At 51.5% G+C, this 27,806-nt stretch overlaps 1 protein-coding gene across 2 annotated transcripts in view; it reads left to right on the top strand.

Moving 5' to 3' along the window:
* Window positions 1-27,261, top strand: part of MAPKAPK2 (MAPK activated protein kinase 2) — a 45,727-nt gene extending 18,466 nt beyond the window's left edge. The window contains exons 2-10 of one of the 2 annotated variants that reach the window (XM_032319373.1): window positions 21,915-22,054; window positions 22,241-22,305; window positions 22,568-22,647; window positions 23,104-23,230; window positions 23,840-23,915; window positions 24,372-24,496; window positions 24,759-24,872; window positions 24,975-25,055; window positions 25,506-27,261. In XM_032319373.1, the coding sequence (XP_032175264.1) occupies window positions 21,915-22,054; window positions 22,241-22,305; window positions 22,568-22,647; window positions 23,104-23,230; window positions 23,840-23,915; window positions 24,372-24,496; window positions 24,759-24,872; window positions 24,975-25,055; window positions 25,506-25,573 (876 nt within the window). In that variant the 3' untranslated portion in view covers window positions 25,574-27,261. The remainder of the gene's footprint in view (window positions 1-21,914; window positions 22,055-22,240; window positions 22,306-22,567; window positions 22,648-23,103; window positions 23,231-23,839; window positions 23,916-24,371; window positions 24,497-24,758; window positions 24,873-24,974; window positions 25,056-25,505) is intronic. The other variant, XM_032319372.1, reaches the window with a different exon arrangement.
* Window positions 27,262-27,806: the final 545 nt, after the last annotated feature.

Here is a 27,806-nt window from a genome sequence, read left to right as displayed (position 1 = left end):
CCTGATGTGGGGCTCGATCCCAGGACCCCGAGATCATGACTTGAGCCGAAGGCAGAGGCTTTAACCTACTGAGCCACCCAGGCACCCCTGTATATAGTTTGAATACAAAAATATTAGACTCTCTGGGAAATGTTTACATGATTTATGTCATGTCTGAATGTCTGTCACTCATTGTGGCTTCTCCATTGGCATCTAGCCCATGGTGGGAAGAGAGTTGGGTGAGAACCCTTGCCTGCCATCCCTTTCAGTCTCTGTTGAGATTAGTGGTATTTGGTGGCTGAGCTCTCCCAGCCCGTGTGTGACACTGTGGTGACCTCTCACTGACCACAGGTGTGTATGTTGCCCATAGAGTCAAACACAAAACACTTGGGGTGGTTTAGGAGGAAACTTGATAAAAGAATGAAACCCACTGGTTGACATCAGTGACATAAGCATCGACGATTACAGCCAGTGTTGGCTTGGCCTGTGCAGAGCTTCGGTCCCTCCGATCAAGTTCTAATGGTCCTTGCAGAACCTTCTCCAGTTGAACTGAATGGTTAAGATTCCACAAGTGTGTGTTTGCTCACTAATCTGTTCACCCGTCTGTTCACTGGAAGTTTACTGAAGGGAAAACATGGATGCAAAAATTTTTCTTGCAGTCCTCCAAGTGGTAGGAGAGCTACATTCGGGGGTCAGGGGGAATGTGGAGGAAAGAGCCACCCAATCCTCCAAGCACCAGACAGTGCTGGACTGCTTTGGTGGTGGTAATGCTGATCCTGGGATGCTCTATGAGAAGATAAATCTGGGAAACACTCTGCATGTACATTAACATTTTAAAGGCTCTGAGAAGTTCTGTGGTAGAAGAATCCATTTGACTTTGTAAACCCTAGTGCTGCTGACATTTCTAGGATCCCTTTTTTACTTATTACTTATGAACGTTCTTACAGACTACTGTTTGAGCAATGGCAGTACAGTCTCCCTGCTCTGGGAGAGCTGCCCAGTGATTCGAGAAAAATTCACCTGACTCTAGGTCAACACCACTTTGAGAGGTTTTAAAAAGGTGTGTGTGTGTATGTGTGTGTGTACATATGTGCGTGCATGTGTGTGCGTGTGCGTGTGCGTGTGTGTGTGTGTGTGTGTGTGTGCTGGCGGTGGGGGGTAGGGTGTGGCAGAGAAGGGCCCCCGGCAGGTGGCTGCTATTGAAGTTGGCTCTGTCTGCCTCCCTGCTGGCTTTGTGCTTCTGGAGAAGGCTTTTGTCCTGGCCCGAACATGCTGAATAGCAGCTACATCTGTCATGCCTGGGAAGCGGCAGTTTGCAGCGTGGGGGGTGAACGAGCAGTGAACAGACACCCCTGCTTGAGGCCCAGGCTGCTGCGAGTCCCTCCGGAGCGCAGGGAGGGGCTGGTGATCCTGAGGCAGCTGCTTGCTAATCCTGGAAGTGGAGGGGAACAAGATTTAGCTCTCTTATCTCCGAGTTCTCCTTGTCCCCTGGGGGAGCGCATGTTGACCCTCGAGGTGGTAGCTGGGAGGAAGCAGGTGGGCAGGCCATTTTCTCCCCTTCACCAACCACAAGGCATCCGGACGGGGGACCAGGGTGGAAAGGCACTTAGCTGTCCAGTACCCAGCGGGATGGAGATTAAGCCATTTTGGTTTAAATTTAAGGACGAATTCAGAATTTTGACGTGGGTTTAGTAAAGTTTGCCGTGCTTTAGAAGTCAAGAGTCCCAGCTAGAATTGCTTTTAGGCCCCTGGTGACAGGAGGTGGGTGTGAATGTCTGGTGCCCCCATGGCTGGCTCCTTCGGGAAGGTCTGGGAGGCCTTACCTGGCTCCTCACTGGAACGAACCCAGATCCTGGGAATTCCCGAGGCCAGCAGACCTCAGTGCCCTTCCTGTGCAGCTTTGCTAGGAGGAAAAGGATTTCTGAGGAAATTGACAACTGGGAACAAATGGGAGTAGGAATCAGTCATCTTCCTGGAGATCATACATGTCCACTGCAGGTCGACCTCTGTGTAATTAAGGCAGGCTCGGAATTTCCCTATCTGTTTATATGGACGTATGTATTAATACACATTTTTTAAAGCTGCTTTTCCTCTTTGACCTCCTCCCAAAGGCGGAGGAGTTAGTCTGTCCTTAGGAACTAGGATGAGGTGTCTCTTACGTCCCAGCTCCTCTGGCCGTGTCTCGCCTTCCCTCAGTCACAGCCACAGAGGCCCAGAGTCCTTCAGATGGGGGAGGAGCAAGCCCAGTCCTCCTTGTTAGTGGAGAAAGGGCAGATGCTGTCCCTCCGTTCCCCTGCACAGGAAGTCTGGGTGGGCCAGGCTTTGGTTTGGGAAACAGGAGCATTTGTGGCTGCTGCCAACTGGGGTTGTGTTTGCAGACTCCCAGGCTCCAGGGTCTCCGGAGGGACCAGCAGCTCTGACCCCCGTGGACTCGCTCCCATCCCCAGGGAGGCAGCCCTTGCCAGGAACCTCTGAGCGAGCTGGAGGTGGGTGTTGGGGAAGGGTGGTGGAGGACTGGGTGGTAGGAGAGGAGTAGGGAATGACTCCCTCCTTCCCCCATCAGCTGGGGATGCATCACCACTGCTGGGAATGCATTTCGGCCACACTAGACAAATTGGTCATTATGGAAATTCTTTCTTACCCCAGGGTGGGGCTTTACTTGTTCAGAAGGAACTTCAGATGTCCTGGCCATCAGGGACCAAGCCATTGACCTGCTGTCCCCTCGGGGCTAAAGGGCAGGGCAGTGTCTGAGTCCCCATTCCTGTGATCTCTCCCCATTCTCCCTTCTTGTGTGTCCCTTCTTCCCCTGGTCAGACGTCATGGCCGTCGCTTGATGTGTCTTGGGCATGGAGGTGGAGAGGATGACACCACAGGCCTCGCCTTCCTCTTTCCCACAGGTCCTAGGCTTCCTTGCTGGGTCTCCACTCCTGTCATGGACCCACTTACAGCTGTGGCACATCTGGACCTAGACAGGGTGCCCTGTTGTCCTGCATAATGAGGACCCCAGTCTTCCCCTAGGTGATTGGCCACAGTTATTCCGAGGGGGGAGAGGGATTTCCCCCACCCCCAGGCACTCCAGAGACTTCCTCCAGGCTCTTGGCTCCCATTTCCGAGTCTCAGTCTCTAGGCAGGCTGCTCTTCCATTCCTCCCCTACCCCCACCCCAAGGAGAAAGGCGGGAAGGAAGTCCTGCCAGAAGTTGTTTTCTGGTTTGTGAGGTAACAGTCTTTGGATTGAGAAACACATGTACCCTCCCCTTTAAGATCTGAGCCCAGAAGCACTAGACTCTGGTTTCCAGGGAAACCAGAGTGGGCAAGGCCGAGAAAGAGGGGGCTGGTTATAGGTACTGAAATCTGGGAGGGGCTCCCAGGCCCCCTGTGCTTTTTCGGGAAGTCTGCTTGGCCTACTCAGGGCCCTGGGTTGTAGCCCTCCCTGGGTCCCTGACCAGCAGGGGAGCCTTGGCAAATATCTCAAACCCTCTGCACCCTAGTTTCCATGTGCCTGAAATGAGGGGCACGCTGACTCCCCCGGATTATGGATTTAAAGGTGACCTCATGACCTCATGCGCAGAAGGGCTTTGGAATATATACAAATTAAACAAATTTTAAGGTTGTGTTATGCACCTAGGAAGAGAGAATCATGTCAAAGAACACAGAGTTACAGAAACCTGAGACCTCAGGGAGGCTGGGTGTGTCTTAGATTTCATAAGAGAAGGCAGAGGAAAAGTGCCTCGTCTACAGGTAAGTACTCCGCAGTTAATTGTAGAACTGGGGCTAGAACCAGGTCACTCAGCTTTCTGCCATATCCTTCTATCCCTTGGCAAACTCCAGGGTGTTTGTCCTTGAGGTGGGTAGAGAGGCACAGAGGAGAGAAAACAGGCTGCAGAAAATCTGACAGTCTTGTATGTATCAGGTGTGAATCATCCATGCCCTTGGGAGTAGGGGAAGGATAGTAGAGTAGATAATCTTAAAATTATTGAAATTGGATTTTTTCAAATATTGACTTTTTTTTTTTTCCTTCTAGCAAATGCATCTCCTTAATTCTCTAGGGTTCCTGTGATGTTCTGTGTCCCAGAAACCTGGTGTGTGTTGGGGGGCGGGGTGCTCTCTTTGAATCAGTGTATGCTGTGGCTAATGGACAGAGTGGCTAATCCACATGCCTACAGTTGAGAGCTGGTTATACCCAGTCTCCTTCTTTGGGAACATACTGATACGATAGCCAGCTCCTTACCTTTGGCCTGTAGGACACTGGCCAGAGCATGTGGAAGCTGCCACCGCGTCTCTGTGTTCTTTGGCTCCTGTCTAGAAACGTGGTTTGCGCAGATGCGATGAGTAGTAGGCTGCCAGAGCAGGAAAGCACATTAACGGTCCTCCAAACTGGTCCCTTTAGTGTCCAGGGGCAGGTACAGCGGCCAGCGAAGGGCAAGGACTTGTCTGGGACCAGAGCATCAGATCATGATGGAACTGGTCTCATGGGAACAAGGACTTGCGACAGCAGAGGTCTGAGTACCAATCTCACATGTGTTCCATCTTGGCTATGATTGCCTGTCCCCAGGTCAGCCGGGCCTTTTGCAATTCTGCACTTGAGAGGACCCGGTGTTGGCCAGAACAGTTCCTCTTCTTTCCCTTGACAATCCCCCCGCCCCTCCAGCCGCCTCTTTTTCCCTTGGGGTCCCTCCTGGCTCTAACTTCCTGCCCTCCTCCCCCACTCTTTGTTATGAAACACTGTAGATAGGCAACCAACGTGAAAGAATTGTCCGGTGAACGGTGAACGAACGCCCATCTCCCCAGCCCCCCAGGTTCCACCATGAGCATTCCACTCCGATCGCTTTCTCAGGCCTTTCTCCATCTCTCCCTCTCTTGCCCATTTATCAGCCTTTTCCAGGGGTGCATTTTATAGCAAGTTGTAGACATCAATACGCTGCACCTTCAACATTTCCGCATATGTAGGTATTAATTAGAGCTTGGTGTTTGTTCACGCATTTTTTTTTTTTTAAGTTGGAAGATTTGTGTAACAGTGAAATGCTCAAAATTTAAATATATAATTTGATGAGTTTTGATAAATGCTTCCATCTGTGAATTCCAAACCTCCGTCAAGGTAGAGAACAAACATGGGGCTCCTGGGTGGCTCAGTTGGTTAAGTGACTAACTCTTGATTTCAGCTCAGGTCCTGATCTCAGGGACCTGAGTTTGAGCCCCTGAGTTGGAGCAAGCTTAAGATTCTCTCTCCATCTGCCCCTCCCCCACCTCTTAAAAAAAAAAAAGATCTAGGACAAACATTTAAAAATGTTTACTAAGTTCCTTTGGATCCTTCCTTAACAGTCACAGTTCTGGTGGTCCTTCATCGTAGTCTAATTTTGCCTGTTGTGGAACATCAGAAATGAAATTATTGGTATGAACTTTTTTTTTTTTTTAAAGATTTTATTTATTTATTTGACAGAGATCATAAGCAGGCAGAGAGGCAGGCAAAGAGAGAGAGGAGGAAGCAGGCTCCCTGCTGAGCAGAGAGTCCGATGCGGGGCTCGATCCCAGGACCCCGAGATCATGACCTGAGCCGAAGGCAGCGGCTTAACCACTGAGCCACCCAGGCGCCCCAGTATGAACATTTTTATGTAAGTTTCATCCACATGGCTACCTGTGTCGGTAGCTTGTTTCTTTTTATACCACTAGGACTCCTTTGTATGGATATCATATAATTTGCCTATCCATTCTCCTGTTGCTGGACATTGGAGTGTTTCCAGTTTGGGGCTCTGAGGAATAAAGGTTATGAACGTTCTTGCACAAGTCTTTTTGTGGACATAATGTTTTGATTTCTCTTGGGTCAATACCTAGGAGTGGGATTGCTGGGTCAAAGGAGGCTGTTGTTACTTCTTGTTCTGGACTCTGCCCTGCCCTCTCATTGTGTTCCGCACTTAAGTTTGGGAGTAGTGGAACGTGCCTTATTGCTGTCTAGATGGCTCTCTTAGTGTCAGAATTCCCCGAGAGCCCACCTGGTAGTGTCTCATGAAGTGTTTCCAAGGATGGAGAGCTTAGTACCTTACAGGCCTCTACTCTTCTTCCCCCTGCCCAAAGATTTTATTTATCTATTTATTTATTGATTTATTTGAGAGGGTGAGATGGAGAGAGAGCACAAGCAGGGCAGAGGGAGAAGCAGACTCCCTGCTGAGCAGAGAGCCTGATGCTGGGCTCCATCCCAGGACCCTGGGATCATGACCTGAGCCGAAGGCAGAGGCTTAACCGACTGAGCCCGCCAGGTGCCGCTGAGGCCTCTACTCTCATGAGACCGCTCCTTAGTAATTTCTGCCTCTTCTGTGCGACAGTCCTATGGAATTTTAGGATCGCCATTCCGTCTTGTCCTTCAGCCGCTCCGTCAGGGTTTCTCTTCTTCAGCTGAAGAAGTCAGTTTAATCACCTGTTCCTCAGCTGACATGATTCTCAGACGTTTTATGTCCTGGTCATCACCCTCTGGAAGTTTAATCCTCTTTTTCAAATGTGTTGCCCAGAGGTGAGCACTGGATTCTAGATGTAGTCTGTGAGGGGGAGGGTGGAGAGCGTGCTTGGGTCTGGACCCCTGTCTAGATCCAGGTACTAGATCCACCCATGAGCTGACGCGACGTTCACTTTTTTTTCTCAATGTTCACTTCTTAGCAGTCACATCTTGGCATTGGAGCCAGATGGGTGAATGTTTGTAAGGAAATACCACAAATCTCAGGTGGTATTGAGATAGTCCATCTGAAGTCATCTAGATCCTTTGATATTAATAGCATTCACCATGTACTTTCTGCTTGACACCGTCCCATTTACTCTTTGCCACAATCTTCTGAGAAAGGTATCACTAAAAATAACTTAATAAGAGCTATCAGGTTAAAACAGGGTTTGTCAGCTTTGGTACTGTTGACATTTCGGACCAGGCAGTTCTCTGCTGGGGCGGGGGGGGGGACGGGGATTGTCTGATGCTTCCCAGGAATTAGCAACACCCCCTGCTTCTACCCACTTGCAGTCCTGCCCTTGCCCACTCTCCCCAAGCTGCAACAATCAAAAATGTCTCCAGGTATTTTCAGGTGTCCCCTGAGGGGGAAAATCATCTCAGGTTGAGCCCATTCTCAAGGCAGAGAATTTAGTCATTGACAAAAGTTTAAATAATGGAGCTCTTCCGGAAGGGTAACCAGTGTTATTCTTCAGTATGTGTATTTCCATATTATATCCTTTGTGGAGGACAGTCTTTGTTTTTCGCAGTTCCAGGATGCATGGATTTCACTCAGCACGGTTTAGCTAAAGAACACCAGTCCCCCAGTGCACGCCTTGCTGTGGTGTATTAACTCTGAGTAATTGCAGAGTCCAAACTTTGCTACGAGCTCCCCAGCCCACAGATCACTATGTACATAACAGATGTTTTTTATGATCAGTGACCAGTCACATCCCTTCTTTCAGAGTCTGTCAGTGGTGGTCACTTACCGCCCATCTGTTGTTGGGTTCGCACACAGAGAGGAAAGTGTGCAGTTGTGTTGCCCCCCTGTCCCCTAGGGATAAACTCATGTGACATCTTACAGACATGGATAATCAAAAGAGGGAATTGACCCACAAAGATGAAATTTTCACAAAGAATTGAAAAGTGGTAATGCCGGACGTGGAATTGCCACTGAACGTAATGGAGTGAGGGAATTACTAGCTGACTGTGGGAATGTCCACACTGCCACCGTTCAAGACTCCACAGAAGAAGTGGGAGGAACGCTAGAGGCCCAACTTACTGACATGAGCGATGGTGACGAAAGGATGAAGAAGTTCCAGAGGAAGTGACACAGGGGAACAAACCTCTCATCGAAGTCACTCTTGGAGGTATTTTGCAACATTGAAAGCACAAAGGATAAAATGTTAAACTGTCCCAGACTTCGAACAGAGTATGACAGGTTGCAGGGGCACCGAAAAGGTGCTCCCTCCATGACGTGTGTCCAACAGCGAGAGGGCAGGCGCTGTCCCAACTCCTCGGGATATTTTCACAACGAAATAGCTCACTCATTCTCAGTGTCTAATATTTCTTATTATGGTGTACTTAAACACAAGTTTTACTATTTTTTCCATTTCTCTATTCATTTGTAACTGACTGTAAGAGAGTTTTTAATGTTTTGACAAAAATTCCTGAAGGTCATGGAATAATCTTAATTTTTTCCATTGATGATTAAGATTGCTTTGCATGGTCATTTGTGTGGTTCTGTATTACTGTGCAAAGCAAGTCTGTCTGTACTTAGAGAAGTGTGAGTAAATACACATACACATACTTCTGCTTTTTCTCTTGTTTTTTTTTTTTTCAAAACATTTTACAAAAATAGCATCAGGCTGCATGTATCCATTCTCACAGATTTTGCTTTTTTCATGGAAGAATATCTTTTTTGGAGAACTTCTGATCTTAGTATATCTAGATCCACCTCATTCTTTGTGATAATGGTATTTTATGTATCAGTATGGGTGAACCATCATTTGTTTGACTACTTTTCTGTTAGTGGACATTTAGTTTCTCTCTAGCTGTTTTGTTTCTCCTCCACGTGAAAGAACACTGAAGTGGCGGTCTCTGGCAGATACCACCACTAGCCCCATTGAATGGATGAAGACAAGGGAGAAAAGGAAAGAACCAGATCACTGGCTCCGTCAAAAGAGCGTGCGACTGTTCATCTCGGGGTTGTGAGTTCGAGCCCCACGTGGAGGGTAGAGGTTACTTAAAAACAAAATCTTAAAAAAAAAAAAACAAAACCCAAAACAAACAAACAACAAAAAGGAAAGTGAAATGACTGCCTACGTTCAGGCAGGGCCTGAGCTTGGAGCTGTCATTTGAACTTGGGACCGTTCAGTTCTAGTTCCTTGCTTTAACCACGGTGCTTTACAGCTTCTCCTCTCCTTTCTTAGAAGTAGCTCTTCCAAACCATGGCGGCAGCAGCAGCACAAAGTAATAGAGTTTACTGAGCGAGGCAAACGAATTGTTATTCTTGTTACCCAACCAACAACCCTACGAGGCGGATACTGTTATTATCTCTGTATTACACTGAAGGCCACTGAGGAAGGTTAGGAGACCCCCGGGGCCACGGCTCCTCCGTGCGGGAACCAGGGTCTCCTGGGCAGCCCGGTTTCGGGGCCTTTGTCCTCGCTTCTCGTGGTACACGCATCTAATCAGAGAAAGGTCTGTTTTATCATGTGCTGTGGTAGCTGCGTTTTTTGAACATAGTATTTTGTGTTGGCCCATATTTTCACCTGTTCTTATCTTTTAGAAACGTGCTACCTAGCACATGTCCAGCTTTGCGTCATCTGCAGATCTGGTGAGCTTGCTGTCCAGTCTTTGTCTTCAGCCAGCCCGCTGGTAGAATACTCGGCAAAGCCCCAGGCAGCCTTTCTTTTCTTTTTCTTTTTCTCTTCTTTCTTTCTTTCCTTCCTTCCTTCTAGATTTTTTATTTATTTGACACAGAGAGAGAGATCACAAGTAGGCAGAGAAGCAGGCAGAGAGAGAGGAAGGGAAGCAGGCTCCCTGCCAAGCAGAGAGCCTGATGCGGGGCTTGATCCCAGGACCCTGAGATCATGACCTGAGCCAAAGGCAGCGACTTAACCCACTGAGCCACTCAGGCACCCCTCCAGGCAGCCTTTCTTAATTAGTTGCTGGATGTGCTCTCTCGGCTCAGTCCACAAGCAGGTGTTTGTTGAGTGCAACCATAATGCTGTGTATGGGGCCAAGGGTCTGAAATTAAAGTTGAACAAGATCTAAGGGAACCCTGTGTGTCAACTATACAAAAAAACAAAAAACCAACTGAATAAGATACGGCCTCAGCCTCTAGGAGGCACATGGTCTATACCACAGGGGGAGGAATGGTCTTGTAAATCACACCAGTGAGTGTAGAAGTAGGAGTTTAACCAGAGTCTTGTGAGAACAGAGAGGAAGGAGGCGCTGACCTAGCCTGCAGGTCATCAGGGGGGCTACACAGAGCGGATGACACTGCGTTGGTGCTCGAGGGATACGGATGTGGAGGCATGACGTGTGGGAGGGCCCTGAGGTCAGTGGAGCTCGAGCAGGGGAATGTGTGGGGATCGCGAGCGGAGATAACGTGGTGGGAGCCAGGAAGGACCCGGCTGAGGAGTTTGGGCTTAGTCCTCTTCACCAGTGAACATGTTTAAGGAAGGCCATGTCCTGCTCTCAGTCGCCTTTCAGGGCTTGGCATGGGATGTGTGGGAACACATAAAGTCTACCGTCTAGAAACCAGTCAGAAGGCGCACAAGACAAAAGGGAACCAAGCAAGTGGCAGGAAGACTGCAAGAGAAGACGAGTGTTTTTGGAGATCTTCCAAGACAAAATCGGATTGGTTCTGTGGGGGCGGGGAAGGGGGTGAGGATGGCTACTTCAAGTATTACCTCTGGGGCCTGGCTGGATGTGATGTCATGGTCATTTACTGAGGCCGAGGAGCAAGTCAGAGGGGGCGTTGAGTTCAGTCTGATGCGTGTTCTGCCTGCCCCGGATCCATTAAATAACACGTCGGTCCTCGGTAACAGTCACAAATACTGTGGCAGAGCTCTGTGGTCTCACCCTTCCTTTCTTTGTCATGCTAAAGGTCCAGCAAGGGACTGTCCCCAGACTCTGTAGAAGCCAAGGCCTCTTTCATCTGGCATTCCTTGGTCTATAATTTAGTAACTCTGCTGAAAAAGGTATTGAGCTTGGATGTGCCGTGGCTTCTCAGGGAACCCAGGCTGGGCAGTGACGGTGCGAGTCGTGATCTGTTCGAAGCTTTGCCAGAGACAGAGGTGAAGTTAAGCAGTCCTTCTAACAACCATTCTGTTTACGTATTGTGTCTTTCTCCTTAAATCTGTTTCCTTGACTAGTCTGTCAGCTCCTTAAATCCCCAAGTGCTCAGTCTGGCGCCTGGAGCAGGTGGGTGCTGGGGGCCGGATGCTGCCGAAAAGCAGGGCCCTGCTGACTCCTCCTCCTGTGTGATTACCCACAGGTGCTTTCTGCATCCTGGGATCTGAGTCTTCTACGACTCACGTAACTCCTTCATCCTTGGGGGCTTATAAGTTGGTTCTTGGTCCAGCTTCCATTTGAGGTTTCCCTTCAGTGTGTGTAGATATGTAGCTTATTACAATCTGAAGAACTTCCTCCTTGATAACAAGGATGGAACATACTGGAGATGAACTTTCCTGTATTGTCATTTCTGTAGCTTAGAGCCTCAGCCCCCACAAAGGACCCTCGCTCTCCCTGATTTCTCTCATGGCTTTGCGTGTAGGGTGCAGACAGCCTCGAGTAGTTCTTGTGTTTCCACAAGCCCTGCCTGCTCTGTTTAATGAACTCACGCCACTCTCGGGTTCTGTCTTCATTGTCTGAGCTCATCAGGGCTCCCTGCACTGCAGACCTAACTGTCCATGCCTCTCCCCCCTGCTTTCTTTTTCAGGGATTATTGTGCTTTACATGCTCAGAATCTGCTTGAGAGAGACCAGACCTCATTTTGCAAAATGCCTTCCCCTGTGGGATCTCTGCTGCTACTGTTCTGTTGTGTCAACGTCTAAATACTGGTTTTTCTCCAGGGTGAACAATTGCTTTTGTCCCCTGGTTTTTCTTCATCCCTCCTTTGAACTCCAAAATGACAAGGTTACTTCCTCCCAATGTGGTATCCTTGTTGCTGTTGTTTCTGGTAACTACAGGTGTTTTGTTTGTCCTGTGTAATTTTACTAGACTTTGCTTCCTGGTTAGAACTGAGTTCAAGCAGTGTTTCCCTTCCTCACATCTCTGGCTTTGTGACAGGTAAACTCTTTAGAAAAGCATGACAAGAATTTATCAAGTGACATGGTCTTAGCAGGAAAAAAGGAAAAAAAAATCTTGCATGTCTGTCAGATGTCCTCGTGTTCATGTTGGGTGACGTGAGCTCTGTCTTGCATCTGGACCATTTCTGCTAACTGTAGGGAAGAGTGGCTCATCTATCTTCTACCATCTATTCCCTCCTAGGTGACCACAACAATTACTTCACTCCTGGTTCTTTTGCTTTTTTCTCCACGCTCTGCTGTCCTCCCGTCTTGGGCATGTGGAATGGTGGAGTTGTTGTCAGGGGGTGGGGTGTGTGTGTGTGTGTGTGTGTGTGTGTGTATACGCACGCGCGCACGTGTGCTGCCCTCACAATTTGTAGGATCCTTCTCTTTTTCCGCTTTGTCTGTCTCTCAGTTCTCGCCACCTCCCATTAGACCCGTTGATGAAGGCACACATGCCATGAATCTCATCCCGCTAAATTGGAGTAATGATGATGACATGGCATTGACCATTTCTATTAAGAATTTGAATTTGCTTTGTCATTTGCACAGGGTCAAGCTGTGGGCGGCCGCGTGGGCCGGAAGCAGAGTTGCTGACCTCCTTCTGTCTTAATTTCTCTCTTTCTTCTTCTCTTCCTTCCCTTCCTTCTTTCTTGTAAAGATTTTTATTTATTCATTTGAGAGAGAGACGAGAGAGAGCGAAAGCAGACGTCAGCAGGGGGAGGGACTGAGGAAGGAGCAGATTCCCCGCTGAGCAGAGAGCCCGACCCTGGGCTGGATCCCAGAACCCTGAGCCGAAGGCAGATGCTTAATGGACTGAACCACCCAGGCACGCCTCTTTTTTTCTTTTTTTCTTTTAAGATTTATTCACTTACTTGAGAGCGAGAGAGAATGTGCGTGTTTGCATACATGCACCTGTGAGCCAGGGGAGGGTCTGAGGGAGAGGATCTCAAGCAGAGGGTGCTGAGGACAGAGCCCACCATGTGGGACTCGATCTCACCACCCTGAGATCACTATCTGAACCAGAGTTAAGAGTCCAGTGCTCAACCAACTGAGCCACCCGGGGGCCCTCATCTTAATTTCTTTTGATAATTTGTCCATCTCGGGATCCTTTAAAGTCGTACCTAGATACCTCAAAGAACATGGCGTGTTTTCTTTCTGAAGATTTTGTGTTCAAGCCAGCTGGTAGAGTTGAGCGTGTTTCCTCCCTACCACTGTCTCCCATGTGTCCCCAGGAAAGAAGCCGTGTACCCTGGTGTGAGCCACAGGCTGTAGGGTTGTTCTGATGCGCAGCCTGCGGTTCAGTCGGTAAGCGTATGTTAGGTTTCTTCTGCAACAAGCTCTGTGCGGGGCCAGACCGACGCAGAGATAAGCGGGGACAGAGCTGTGAACCGGTGGGCAGGAGCCAGGGCAATAGGAAACTAATAGGAGCCGCTCAAGGTTGGTTTGTCAAAGCCCCTTTTGTAGTGAAGAAAAGAACCTGGAAGTTACAGTGGGATCTGGGTCTGCCTCTCCGTGCGGGCAGTGACTGGCCGTGTGTCCTTGGGCAGGTCGTGTCACTGGGCCTCAGGTGCCACCCCTGCAAATGGGGTCAGCAACGGCCCCTCTTCCATGGGGTTGTGAGGAGGCTTAAGTGTCACGTATTTTCTAAACCTAAAGTGCACCTGACAGATGGTCGGTGGCTGTATGTGAAAATTCCTCTTTCTCTTTCAAAGTCTTCATCATCTGCTGGAAGAAAGAGACATATCTGTGTCCCCCATTCTTTTGGTTTCCTATGTAAGACTGCAGAATACTTGACACCCCCACTGTGCACAGCCTTCCTTTCCATGTAAGTCAGAAGTGGTTAGCTTTGGTGGTTTGGGGCCCCGGTCTGGTCTTTGTCATATTTTGGTGTCTTCTCGGGGACGATGTGAGGCCTTTCCATCAGCTGGTAGCCCGCATCCTTAGAGTTCTACGAGGTCCTGCTTCCTCCCACGGCCAGGGTGGGATCCCCTGTCTCAGGTCAGGGGCCAGGTGAGAACTGGGGCCCTTCTACATCCTAGACTCTAAACCCCTCGGCTTAATTTTTAAAAAGAAACATACGTAGATGGTAAGATCCCAATAGCACAGGAAGATACCAAGTGGAAATGAAAAGGGGGGAAACAAAAAGACCCCGCAAGTTTCTCTCTAGAACCTACTCCCTGGTGGTCAACACTCTTAACATTGGGGGGGGGGTGGTAAATACAGAAAAATTGCAAACATCTACAAGCCCATATACTTTGTCCTCTTCTGCCTTAAGACACAGAACCACCTAAACGGTATCATGTTTTCTACTCTGTTCAGTACGTTTTTTTATTTTTCAAAATTTAAAAGAACACGCCAAAGAAGAAAACATCTGTATTACCTATTTCACCACCATTTACACTGAACCATTAATTAACCTTTTGGTGTGTTTGCTTCTTGCCTTTAGGAATATGTACTTTAAAAGTTAATTAAGTAACGCCAACAAAGGTCCACTAAGCAGACTTGGATTGTGATGACCGAGCCAGAGGGTTACCTGTCCTTTGTCTGCTCTCCCATTTACGACCCCCCTCTGCCTGCTGCGGCCCTGCCTCTCTCCCTCTCGGCCCGCACCCCAAATCCTCTACCATTGTTCCCACAGCTCCAGAGGGGTGGCCGTAGGTCCTTTCCAGCTTGGGGCTATTAAAATACTTTAGGAACATTTTTGTAGGTTGATTTCCTAGCTGGGCAATGACTTCCTGCAGGGTTCAGACATTTACAATTTTGACAGATACGGCCAAATTCCTCAAACAACGTACTCGGTCATGTCCCCGGCGAGCGTCTGTGAGAGTGCCCTTTCTTCTCAAGTCTTGGCAGAAACCCAAGAGTTTTATTTTGTTTTGTTTTTGGTCAAACATTAAAACATTTTTGCCATTCTGGTGAAATTACTATCATTGTTTTCATAAGCATTTCTCTCTTAATGACTTGCATCAAGAATCGTTTGGCCATCTGTGTTCCTTTCTCTTTGAACTGCCTGTTCTTATTCTTTGACCGTTTTTATATTGGATTGTTAATCTTTTACAATTGATTTGCCAGAGTTAAGTTAGCCTTTTATCCATTATGTGTTGCAAATATTTTTTTTAAATTGTCATTTATGGTGTGGCTTTTAAGCTTCTTGCCTTTTTGTTGAACCTTGGTTGGTTGTGGCTGCTCCAGGGAAGGTTCTCGAGAGAGATGGTGGGAACTGCAGGAAGGTCCAGCTAGTCTTTGGGCAGTGGTATGGTTGTCTCAAGGCTTTTAGGACTGGACTCCCCACTATAGGTTTAAGCTTTGTTGTGGGTAGGGGTTTTTCCCCTTCGCAGTAACCCAAGCCGGTAGTAAATAGAGAACCACTTTTACCTCTAGCCAAACATTTGGGATTGTGTGCACCAGCTGGGGACCCCAATGCGGTACTTCTGTGTAACTTTTACTTTAGTAACCTACGAACTCCGCTGTTAGATTTCTGTGTAGATTTCTGTCTTCTAGGGTAGGACCGTCAGTAGCTCCTCACTGAGCTTTGCAGCAATTCTACAAGGGGACATTCCCCATCCCTCCCCTAGGTGTAGAGTAAAATAATTTCAACCAAGACTTATCCGTTTGTCATCTCTTATGTTCCTGAGCTGGGCTAGATGTAAGGAGGCAAGTGACCGTGTCTCCCGGCTGGAGGCCGCGCTCTGTAATTTGGGGGGCTGAGGGAGCGTCTCCCTCACCGCCACTGCTGGTTTCCGGCAGCACCCTTGTTAGTTCCTTTACACGCAGATCGTAAGGTAGAACTTAAAAAAGAAATTTTTTTTTTTTACTTTTTCATTTTGTATCCTGCATTCACATGGAAGTTCCATGGGGGCACAGCCCATGCTTGCTGTGCTCTCTGTTCTGTGCCAGCACTCTCCAAAACAGTGTGTGGCGCGTACTGGGTCCCCCATGTCGCCTGAGTGACGGCATTCTGGGAGGGTGAGCCCCGTGCTGTGTGTCTCTTCCCTGTTTCCTTCCTGGCTTCAGATCCAGGGATGGGGGCTTTGAAGGGCTCAGACAGAGATCACATGATGTCAGGACAGTGTGTCCTGGTCCCCCGTCCTCGTGACCTCCTCACACTTCCCTTTTTCGCCAGTTCAGGGCCGTGAGGTCCAGGTGCCCAGCCACAGGCAGAGAGGAGAGGTGTAAAGATGCTTGAGCTGACGCAGAGGCCCGCTGGCTGGGGAGCCGAGGGTAAAGTCAGGGCAGAGGCGAGCGGGAGAGGACTGAGGACGAGAGAACACGTTGTGCTCTAGTTCTCCGTGTCCGCTCTGTCCGCAGAGCAGCCTGCACCTGCCAGCCCGAGCTGCCTGGCAGAGAGAAGCCCGAGCTTCTGCTCCCCGGCCCGTGGGCCTGGCCGTGTGGATGACAGCCTCTGATGTACATTTGGAGAGCCGAGCTTCTTTCTTTGCCTCTTTAGAAAGTACAAATGCTAATTGTAAATCACCTAGAAAATAAAGATCTAAGGAAGAAAAAAGGAAGTCACTGTCATCCTGCTTTTCAGATAGAATTCCGATTAGCATTTTACTGAGTACGAATGCCCTTCCTTTTACACCCGCCTGCCCAGGTGTGTGTCTGTTTATAGGGAGCTGTGCTCTGCATAGTAAGGCTTTGTAAATTGGCTTTTTCACTTACTATCAGACACTTTCTGATGAGTCAATGTAAGGAAACTAAGATTGGGATTTTTGCTGCCAAGAAAACAACAGAGTGAGTGCCACCACTGACCGCGGCCGGCCGTGACCCAGAAACTGACAGGCACGGGAATCCATGCCCTGTTCGACGTTCTGTACAAACATCGCTTCCGTGATTTCAGATTGTGTAAATAAATGCACTTTTAAAGAAGGCAATCTCGACTGCTTACTGTTGAGCCTCCGGTTTCTGGCTGGTGCAGCTGACTCAGGGCTGGGAAGTGCCTACCGTCAGCTCCATCTAGAAGAGAAGCTCACGGTAGATTCTAGAAGCGGAATTTCAGGATCAAAGGGTTTGTACTTTCAGCCCTTGTTTTTGGCATTGATATCACGGATAGTCATGGCAGATTCTGTGCCTGTGCCTTGGCCTTACCGTGGGTGGTGGAAAAGGAGCCTCGGGAGCAGTGAGGACAGGCACCGAATTCCAGCCCTGCCCCTGGAAGCTGCTGGAAGGCTTCAAACTAATTGCTTAGCTTCTCTGAGCCCGAGTCTTGGTCATCTGTAAAGCACGATGCTCCCCCCAGGGTGGGCATGGGGGTTCCCGGTGCAGAGTACTTAGCACCAGCACCCACTCAGCACAGAGCTTACCAGCAGGGGCTCCCTTTCTCCTGCTCCCGTGGATCCTGCTGTGCTGGAGCAGTTGGGGGACTCACAGCAGCAGCCCTTCTGCCCACATCCTCCTCCTCTTTCCCTCCACCCTGCAGAGCACGGCTCAGGGTGTCGGGGGGGGGGGGGGGGTGGAGAGCAGAAGAGCAGGGAGGGCTGGGGGCTGGGGCAGGACACACGGGACCTTTGCTCTGACCTCCTGCCTCTGACCTCCTGCCGCCAGCGCCCTAGAGGTCTGCTTTAACCACACACCACACACCGGCAGCACACCCAGCGCCTGACTCAGACTTTCCCATCACTCTTGGCTCCCAGGCAGTGTCGGGAAGGACCGGCTTCCTTCACTCCATGGCGAGTGCACCCTGCCCGCAGCTGTCCAGTTTGTGATGTGTTCAGAGGCAGAGGGAGAGCTCAGGGCTAGGGCACCAGAGACTGCCTCCTTTCCAGTATTCTGGCTTCCCCTCTGCCCCGAGCCTGGAGCTATTCATAACCCCTGAAATGAGGTGTGCATGAGCAGGACCCCAGCTCCCCACCCCATGGACTCTGCAGTAGAAGTGGGGGCAGACACTGACGCGCTCTCACTCCGTGCCCTGTGCTGCTCTTAGTAATTCCCATGATGTGCTTCTGTTGAATGATGTGCCTCGTTTAGTGTAGGCAAGTACTGTTATTATCCTGTCTTGCCAGATAGGAAGCTGAGGCACAGAGGGGTCAGAGACTTCCACAAGGTCACACACCCGGCAAAGTGAGAGCTTGTGAAAGGGATGATCTCATGGGGCCTGGGGCTTATTCCTTCCCATCCAGTCCTCCTTTCGTTGTTGCTGCTGAGCCATGCTTCAGGCCCTGGTCTCTGTTTCTTCCCATTTCTCTGGCTCAGCTGGGTTTAGGATGCTGACTACCAAGTCTTTTCCTGCGGCCCCATGGTGGAAGATGTGGTGCTGGTGGTGGGGATAATGGGGCCATAAGGAACCAAAATTGGGGGCCCCATTCCTCTTCCCTTCCGTTGCCGGCAAATTGAGGCATGGAACAGTATTCTGAGAGAGCTCCCACGTCTCCCTCATGGCCATTGTCATCCTAGAGGTTCCTCCCCAGGCAGTGGTTCTGTGGCCTGGTCCCTGGCCCTTGCCACACTTGGTAGGTGGTCTTGCCTCTTGCTTTGCAAGTCAGCACATACAACAATTAACCTTTTCTACAGTGTAAGAGAATTTCAGATGTGAGCTACAGGGGATGGAGACAAGTCACAGTATCTGTTCCATGCTTTGTGTGGAATATTTCATGAATATTTCAGAATATTTCATGAACCCTACTAGGCTTTTTGTGTCTAAGGGCATGTGGCTTCTTGGTGGGAAGACCCTTCTTTCCTTCCTTCCTTCCAGTCTGGGTCCCTGAGATCTATAGACCTGGGCCGTTTGGCCTCCACTGTCTTTGTCCATGCCATAGAGGTGAGCCCTTCCTACCTTTCCTAGGTGACTCTGTTGGCTTCTGGTTGAACCTTCTGGTGGCCCCGACAGCACCTCAGGAATCCTGTTTCGTTCCCCTTCTCCTCTGGCTTGGAACTCAGGCACCTCCCCCACTCCCCACTGCACGCCCCCCCCCCCCCATTGCGGTTCTTTACTTAGCTCTGTACTCCAGATTAGCACATTCTTGATAGGCTCCCTCCAGGCCTTCTGTACCCCACAGCTGTCTACAAAGCCTTTTTGGCACTTCAGGCCTTCCCCCGTGACATCAGCCAGCTTGCCTGCCTGACATCAGCCAGCTTGCCTGCCTGACGCAGTTGAAGGTCTTGCTTTCATGGCTCGAGCTGATCTTCATATCCGTTCAGGGATTTCTGATAAACACGTACCTAGATGCCAGGCACCAGTCTTCATGGGAAATTATTATGTTTCTTTTAGAATTCAAAAATACTACTCTTTCCAACTTATTGATTTCATGAAATCTAATCCTGTTTCACAAATGAGGAAACCCTTTTCAGAAAGGAAGGTTGGCTTACCTGACCCAGGCTGGGAAGCACAGAGCTGGGAAGTGAGGTGTACATGGTTCCCAAGACCAGGTGTGTTGCACTGAGGCCGTCTGGCTCATCTGGCAGGTGAAGAATTGTGTTTAAGCCTGGAGGTGGGATGTGAACCCAGGCCTTGTGACTGCAAATTCTCCTTTGCCACACGGTCTAACCTGTCTAAGGCAGAAAGAGCAGAACTTGGAGTGTGAGCTCTGAGTTTGCGAGGGACCAAGGGGCCCTTGGGTTTGGGCCTTGGGATGTCCTCACTTAGCACAGCTCTGGCCAGTCAGACCTTAGAGCGACTACCCAGGCTGTGGTCCCTGGGCTGCATTTATAAGCCCAGCCTACAGTCTTGCTGGCGACTTGTGCCGGCTTCTCAGTGGGCTCCAGCCTCAGCTCAGGGGTGATGGAGAGGGTCCTGTGCTGTGGCAGTCGTGCTGCTGGCTTTTAGTGATGAGTACCTCTCCAATCACAAAGCACTCAGAGGTACTCTTTCATTAGATGCTTAAAATGGCTCTGTGAGGAAGGGGGCCAGGTAGGTATTACCCCGCCCCCCAACTTATAGATGCAAAACAGGCTTAGGAGGGTAATGACCTCTCCAAGGTCACTGGAGATATTGACAAATTCCAGACCCCTGCCGGATTCCCCCATTGTATATCTGTGACCTCAGGTTGCCTCTGCGTAAATCTTCCTCTCCTGACTTCATCGTGATGGATGTACCTGTAGGGGGCGAAAGAGATCTTTCTTATGTGGCGGCTTTCTTCTGTGGTGGTTCAGAAACTCTTGCTTCTGAACCCTTTGAACTTATCAGTCATATAGCACATTATCTCACCAGGTTATAAGTATTTTCTGTATCTACCTCCTCTAGTACCTTGGCACTCTCAGCTTGGGACTCTTCTATTTTGTCTTCGCATCCAGGACAATGTGGGACCCAATAAATGCCTGCTGAGTTGAATTACATGCAAATGAAATTGACCAGTGCCTCGTTCTGCGTTTCTTAGAGCATGAGAAAGGAAAATAAACTTATTTCCTGGTCCATAATAAAATTGGTGGTGTAACTCCAAAGTTGTGCAGTGCCCCCATGTGGCCACTAGGTGGCAGTGTAACCCCATGGGGACGTTGCCTCCTGCTTGCTCCCGGGGAGACAGAACTAGGGCACCTGTTTGGGGATCACCTCTGCAAGGCCAGTCTGCAGTTGGCTGTCTGAAATTGACAAGTCTTGGCCCAAGTCTTGGCCTGCACCCCTTTTCGTAAAGCTTTGTAGTGTCATGGAAAAGGCTTGGGCTTTGGAATCCACCAGGCTTAGATTTCAACCCTGGCTTTGCCTTTCCCCAGGAACTTAGCCCTGAACACACTATTTCTCTGAGCCTCAGTTTCCTCATCCCATAAGATGACTGTTGCACAGTTAGAAAGGGCCTGGTATATCACGGACTGCAGCATGATTAATTCTAGTTTTATTGCTGGAAATTCCTGTATTTGCCTTTCGGTGCCCTCTGTCTGGCTCCATCCTGGCCATCTGATCTTTCTGACCGAATTTCCTGCCACATTCCCCAGTTGTGTAGGGCCATGTAGGGCTAAACTTGATGGCTCACAGAGATGCTAAGTCTCTCAGGGTCTTTGTCTGAATTTTTCTGGCATTGGAGCTGTGCCTTCAGCAGACGGTCTGTGAGGGAAGTGACAGCTCTGGTTGTTGGGCATCTGCCAGGCACCCTGCTAGGTGCTTTGCAGAATTAAGTTTCACTTAATCCTTGCAATAGATCTATCCCCTATTTTACACAGGGATATACCTTTGGCTGTCCAGCCTTTGGCTCTGAGCAATAAAAAAAACTCTGCTAAAAGCAGTTTAAGTAGTAAGGAAAGATGATTATCTTGCCAAAAACAAATCCTGAGTGATGCTCGTTGGTATCAGCAAGGACCCAGGTAGCTGCCAAATCTCCTGGTCTCCCTCATGGCACTAAAGTGACTGCCGGAGTTCCAGGTGCCAGGTGGGGGAAAGATGCTCCAGCTGCCTTGTGCTCCCTTTAAGAGGCATCTAGCAGATTTGTTACAAAGTTCTTGAACGGTGTTGGATCTCAGGCTTGTTCCCAAGTTAGTCATCGAGTGAAGGAATTCATGGACCTGGCTTGGATTTGTCAAGATTCAGCCCCTGAGGCTGGTGAGGGACCCAGGTGAAGGATCCAGGTTCCAATTGCCCCGACCCCTGGTCCATGGAAGAAGGCACAGGAATGAGGCTCGTGAGTTCAAGAACTTGCTCAAGGTGGAAAACCTAATAAGCAGCTTTCAGATCCCATCAGGCTGCCAGCTGGATGAATGAAGTAAATCACAGAGGCAGAAAGCACATTGCTCTGGATTTGATGTGTGGACTTTGATGGATCTTGGAAGTACCTTTTCTTACTGATTCTGAGTCTCCCTTTCTCTAGGCTCCTTTCTGTAATGGTATTCATTTTCCTCAGTGTCTTTCTCCTCATTGCCTCCTTTAGGCCCTGTCTCCCAGTCCCCAACAGCTGTCTGCCTTCTAGAATAGACTTCAGACCCATAGCTAGGAAGGGCCCCCCTAGTCAGAATGGTCCAAGGGCTGATTTCAGTAAAGCTGTCAAGGCCCCATGGGGGTCATCTTAAGGTTTCTTTTAGAGCAGAGAAGGGAGCTGCAAAACTCTTAAGTCAGGAGGTTAGGAGAGGCCAGAGGAAATGCCAAGGGAGCTGGTAGAGGCCAGTGGTAGCATGGAGCTTATGGTTCCCTAGTGGAGAGGTCAGTGGGCACCAGGGCCAAGACCTTGGAACAGACCCATGCTGGGCGGCAGCCGGCTGTCCACCTGCAGAAATGGTGCACTTACCAAGGAGGCCTTTTGGCTTGCAGATGCTTCAGGACTGCCCCAAGGCCCGCCGGGAGGTGGAGCTGCACTGGCGGGCCTCGCAGTGCCCACACATTGTGCGGATCGTGGATGTCTACGAGAACTTGTACGCGGGCAGGAAGTGCCTGCTGATCGTCATGGAGTGGTAAGCAGCCCGGCCTGTTCTCCTTGCCCAGCCTGTCCCCACTGCCCACTCAGGCCCCTCGCCCTCTGGGGACTGCCCAGGTCTGCACCCCGGAACTTGAAATGTAATGTTCCATTTTTTTAGTGGGGAATGGAGAGGGCTGGTGGGGTGTTGAACCCGTCAGCTCTGACTGTGGCTGTGTTTCAGTTTGGACGGTGGAGAACTCTTTAGCCGAATCCAGGACCGAGGAGACCAAGCGTTCACAGAAAGAGGTAGAAAGGGTCTGTTGTGGGGACAGGCTGCGGCAGGCGGGGCTGTGGGAAGGGGGCTCTGGGGCCTGCTGTCTGCCAGAGATGCCAAGGCCCACTGCCAGGCGTGCTGTGCCCCGCTAAGACAGGACGGTGCCTTGTTTCTCCGTTGCTGGGGTGGGCGGGGGAAGGGGAGCCCGCGGCCGCATGGGAGGGGTGGAGTGCAGTGAGTCATCAAACCTAAGGTGCCTCTTGTGCCTTTCTTTCTCCTGCCTCACGGCTCCAGAAGCGTCAGAAATCATGAAGAGCATCGGTGAGGCCATCCAGTACTTGCACTCGATCAACATTGCGCATCGGGATGTCAAGGTACCCCGAGGTTCACTGCTGCCCGTCCCCCCAAACCGAGGTGTGGTGGGGGGGCCCCCGGCTGTGGGGCCGCGGTGACCCTGTGTCCTGGCCGCCTGGCTCCTGAGGGCGGAGTGGCACAGGGTGCCATTCTCCGCCCTCTCTGGCCACACCCCCAGACCCAGTAGCCAAAGTGTCTGTGGCACGCCCAGCGCTGCGGTCCTTCGTCGGTCCCACGCAGTCACGCCTTTGGTTTCCATGTCCCTGTGGTGTTCACTCGTGGTTCTCTGTGTTTGTCTCTTGTCTCCAAGGACTCTGTCAGCTCCAGAAGGCAGGGGCGCTCCTTATGGTGTGCCCGTCGAGGGGGCAGATGATGGTTGGAAGGATGAGGGAAGGCAGGAGTCCTTACCTTCTGATCCTCGTGGCTCCACCCGGGCTCAGCAGAATTGCTGTCTGTCTGTCTCTCTTTCCCTGTAGCCTGAGAATCTCCTATACACCTCCAAAAGGCCCAATGCCATCCTGAAACTCACAGATTTTGGCTTTGCCAAGGAAACCACCAGCCACAACTCTTTGACCACTCCTTGTTATACACCGTACTATGTGGGTAAGTGCAGGGAGGCCTGGTCTCTCCCCACAGCTGTTCCCAGGCGCTCTCTCCAGCTCTCGGGCCACGGGGCCTGTCGTGTTTTCTGACCCTTCCTGGAGCTGGTGCGGATGTGACCTGCCCAGAAGTAGGGCTCGTCAGAGTTAAGCTGGGATCAAGGCGTTGTGGGAGATTAATCTGTCTGAGATTATAGGCAGGATTTTGTGCACGCCTGTAATTTCCCCAAGAAGAGCTGTCATTGCGCTCAGATTCCCAGTGGAGTCCGGGGGCGCAGGTGGGGTTCTGGAGCCCCAGCCGACTGGCACAGAATAAACTCCTGTGTCCGATTAAATGGGCAGCATGGGTTGGAAAAGCTCTTCAGCTCAGGAATTGTTTCATCTTCAGACTCCAGCCCCAGGGTTCCTTCTGGGGGAGGATCTTCTGCTCTCCCCGACCCAAGCCCAGCACTGGGTTATGGCTGTCCCCCTCCTGCCCTGCCCCACAGCCCCCAGCTACAGTACCATCACGATGGGCTGAAGGGTTGGGATGGAGAGCGTGATCCACAGAGAAGCTCGGGTGTATCACAGTGTTCAAGGGCCGGACCCACCCACGCTGACCTTTGGTTTGCAGCTCCAGAAGTGCTGGGTCCTGAGAAGTACGACAAGTCCTGTGACATGTGGTCCTTGGGTGTCATCATGTATATCTTGTGAGTGTGTCAGGGATGGCCTGGGGGGAGGCAGGGCTGGGGCAGGGGGACATCCCGAGAGCGCGTCAGGGGCGGGCGGGGCTGGGGCAGGGTGCGGAAGGAGGCTGTACCTCTCTGTGACAAGAGGAAGAAGCCAAGGTTCGCATCCCCTTCTGGATGGGGTATTCCCTGGGAATCCCCTGCATGTCCCCTTCTCCCAGTGTTCATTGGATTCTGTAGCTAAGCGATGGGTATAAACTAGCTAACAGACAGGAAAATGTGTGGTTTAGATCCTTGGTGTGTTGGATTTCTGGGCCCTGTTACTCACTTCATGTATCGTGCCTGAAATCCCCACGAGTTGTAGTTTCTCTGTGACCTTTACCGGAAGCCTGTTTCCCAGCCCGTTTCCCACTCTGTTCCTGGCGGGAGGCCCCTAATAACCCCAGCACTGTCCCCCTCTTCTGCTCCTCGGTCCAGGCTGTGTGGCTATCCCCCCTTCTATTCCAACCACGGTCTTGCCATCTCTCCGGGCATGAAGACTCGCATCCGAATGGGCCAGTATGAGTTTCCCAACCCAGAGTGGTCAGAGGTGTCAGAGGAAGGTAAGGGCCCCACCTGCGCCGCTGTGCGCGCGTGCCCGTGGCCGTCCAGCCCGCAGCGTGGGTCTGTACGTGTGTCCCTCCCTGCTGGGCACGTGCTGTCTGTGCGAAGGGCCTGGCTCGGGGCTAGCTCCTTGGGCTCTCTGCCTCCCTGCAGCCACCCCCCCCCCCCGCCCCCACATCTGGTTTTTCCCTGAAAACTTGGGGAAGAAGCAGAGGGGAGAGCGTGGCCCCTGAGCTCTGTCTCCCTGTCCCACCCCCGCAGTGAAGATGCTTATCCGGAACCTGCTGAAAACAGAGCCCACTCAGAGAATGACCATCACGGAGTTTATGAACCACCCCTGGATCATGGTGAGCCTGCCGGGCCGCAGAGACCTGGGTCCGTGGAAACTGTCCCTCGGGGGGAGGGTCCAGCCATGACTCTGCTCCATGCCAGGCTTTCACGTGACCTCCTTTTCTCCCCCTGCACCCGCACCCCCAGCAATCAACAAAGGTCCCTCAAACCCCACTGCACACCAGCCGGGTCCTGAAGGAGGACAAGGAGCGGTGGGAAGACGTCAAGGTGAGGGAAGCACTGGCTGCTCTGGGGGGAGAGGGGGTCTATTGCAAGAGCAGTGGCTGCGAGCCACTTCCCTGCCCAGGTAGGGCTGGGGACTGTGCTCGGTGTGAACGCAGCCTTGGCCATTCCTTATAAGCGCACGGCCCACTGGCTCTCCAGAGGAACCTGGGAGGCGGTCTGGTACCATCCATTTTGCAGATGAGGAGACTGAGTCCGAGATGGGGGGTGACTGACTCAAGGTCACAGCTGTGGTGGACCAGAACCCAGGTCCCCTGACTCCCGATCCAGTGCTCTTTCTGCTTTCAGCGGGGTCACTGGGGGGCCCTGCTGTCAGCTCTGGACCGACTGACCAGCCTGTTCTCTCCCGGCTCCCACCCCCTGTCGCCCTCACCCTGCCCTTCCTGTGTCTCGTCTCCCCCGTCTTCCCCTTGGTGGAACCCTTCCCCTCCCCAGGAGGAGATGACCAGTGCCTTGGCCACAATGCGTGTCGACTACGAGCAGATCAAGATAAAGAAGATTGAAGATGCATCCAATCCTCTCCTTCTGAAGAGGCGGAAGAAAGCTCGGGCCCTGGAGGCCGCGGCCCTCGCTCACTGAGCCTCTGAGCCCATCCCGCTCTAATGGAGGACAAGCAATAACTCTCAACCTGAATATATTTTTTAAGCGAAGAGACACAGAACTGTCCACTTCCACCTCGCCTCCTTCTTGGCGGCGTGGATCCCGGAACCCCGTCAGGGGCCGCGACCCACCTTTGGTTGCGGCCGCCTCGGAGAGGGAGCGGCTGGGAGGCCGGAGGCTGGCGGCCGCGAGGGGAGACGGGAGCGGGATGTCCTGACCCTGTGCTCATTTTGAAATTTTATCAGTGATTTGACTTAGAATTTTTATGAAACCTTTTATTGTTCTTTCCCCACTCTGCCTCCTCTTACCCAGACCTCTTCCTCTGTGGATGTGTAAGGGTTCAGCGTTGGTTCAAGGGTATTTGTGGAAACTGTTTTAGGGACTGTCCCTGTGTGGTCGCACCTGCTCTCTCTTTCCCCACGACAGCCCGAGGCCGCTGCTGGCCGAGGCATTCTGGGACCTCCAGGCCCCGCGGGGGGCCGGGGCCAGGATGCCACCGACCTCTGCCGGAGCCCTCAGATGTCACCAGTGTGCTAGATGGACAGGCGAGTGTGATCGCGCGTGTGTGCGTTTGCGTCTGTGTGTGCATGTGTGCCCGCACCTGTGTCTGGGACTGTGCATTTGAGGGGCCCGGGGCAGGCAGGGCTGCAGAGAGAGGGGCCCTGCTGTGGCTCAAGAACCTTACCCATCCTGGGGCCTGCCGTGCCCATATCGGGTCTGCCAAAGTGCCTGAGAAGCCTGTCCAGATTCCCATCCGGGCCCCCGTACCTGCAACTGGCTGGTTCTGGGAGGCAGAAAGGAGTGACTTAGGCACTGGCCCAGCGATCAGGAAGACTGGACCATCCCCACCCCGGCCCCCTACTGCCCATTCAGTGCTGGTCCTAGTCCTCTGAGGCGCTTATCCACCGAGCAGCCTCCCTCCTTCCTCCTGCCATTATTAACTGGTTCTTGTTGATTTTTCCTCCGTTTTTAGCCACTCCCACCAGGCCTTCTCTCCACTCATGCAGGGGAGCCCGGGCCCTTCAGAATTGACACACGGAGCTTCTGCATTTCATTTCGCAGTCTCTCCAGGGCTCTGGGGGCACTGGCCCGCTCCCCCTTGTGGGCAAAGGCAACACCACGCGTGTGGTCCTGCAGATTTCCACTGTGGCCTAGTGGGTGGGTGGGGGAGTCTTCACACCAAAGATGTCCCGACTCTGCCCCTTCCCCATTAGCCTGTTCACCTCCACCCCAGACAACTCAGTTTTGCATGTCCAGGCCAGTGAGGGGGGCGGGGGCGGGGGCGGGGGCGGGGAGGGCCCTCCCCCTCCCCTTCCCCCTCCCCCTCCCCCACTATGAACAACACAGGGAGAAGTCCTTCGTGCCAGGGTCTTTACAGGGCTGGGGGTGGCACTAATACTACAGCCCTCCTCTCCCTTGGGATGGGTTGCCGGAGGGACAGCCAGGGTCTTCTCTGGGTGTGGGGGAGGGGCTCCGAGTGCCCACAGTGCCTCCCTGTCTCTGATGGTGTGCCCAGCACTCAGATTGTTGTAAACTGTTGTTGTTTTGTATGAGCGAAATTGTCTTTACTAAACAGATTTAATAGTTGAAAGGTTTTCTTGCTCTTCCTTCATGGGACTCAGCCTTTCCACCCCACCGTGTCTCCTCTCTGCATCTCACATCGGTGGAGGATGGTTTTGTTATGTTGGGAGGGCAGCAGCTGGGTGTCCCGGGAGGGCAGAAGATGGCAGGGCCTCCCAGGTGAGGGAGTGCCTGTCCTGCGCAGGGTCTGGCTGGGACTTGTCTGGGGTAGGGGCAGGAATGCCGCTCTCCTTTAGAGCCGCATAGGGTGGCAACAAGGGGTGGGGAGCCCGTGCTCTTTTGTCAAATACTGAATCGGGAGCCAGGCGGCTTCTCAGCACATGATTCTTTGACCTGTTTAGCCACAGCCAGGCACTGGCCTTCTCAGCCTGAGGGGACCTGCTGGCGTGGGTTTCTGGGTTCAAGTCCTAGAAGAGAGCAGGGGAGCTGGGTGGTGTAGTTCCTGAAAGTTCCAGGAGGGGGCGCCAGGGGTTAGGCTTAAACCGAAATATTCTGCCTTGATCTGGAAGAGTCCTCAGTGTCCACGTGACCCGTTCTCCCCCATTCATATATGAA

This window comes from Mustela erminea, chromosome 17 (genome assembly GCF_009829155.1).
Source record: "Mustela erminea isolate mMusErm1 chromosome 17, mMusErm1.Pri, whole genome shotgun sequence".
NCBI lineage: Eukaryota > Metazoa > Chordata > Mammalia > Carnivora > Mustelidae > Mustela > Mustela erminea.
The sequence above is the reverse complement of the archived record's forward strand: the minus strand, read 5'-3'. Positions and strand labels throughout refer to the sequence as shown.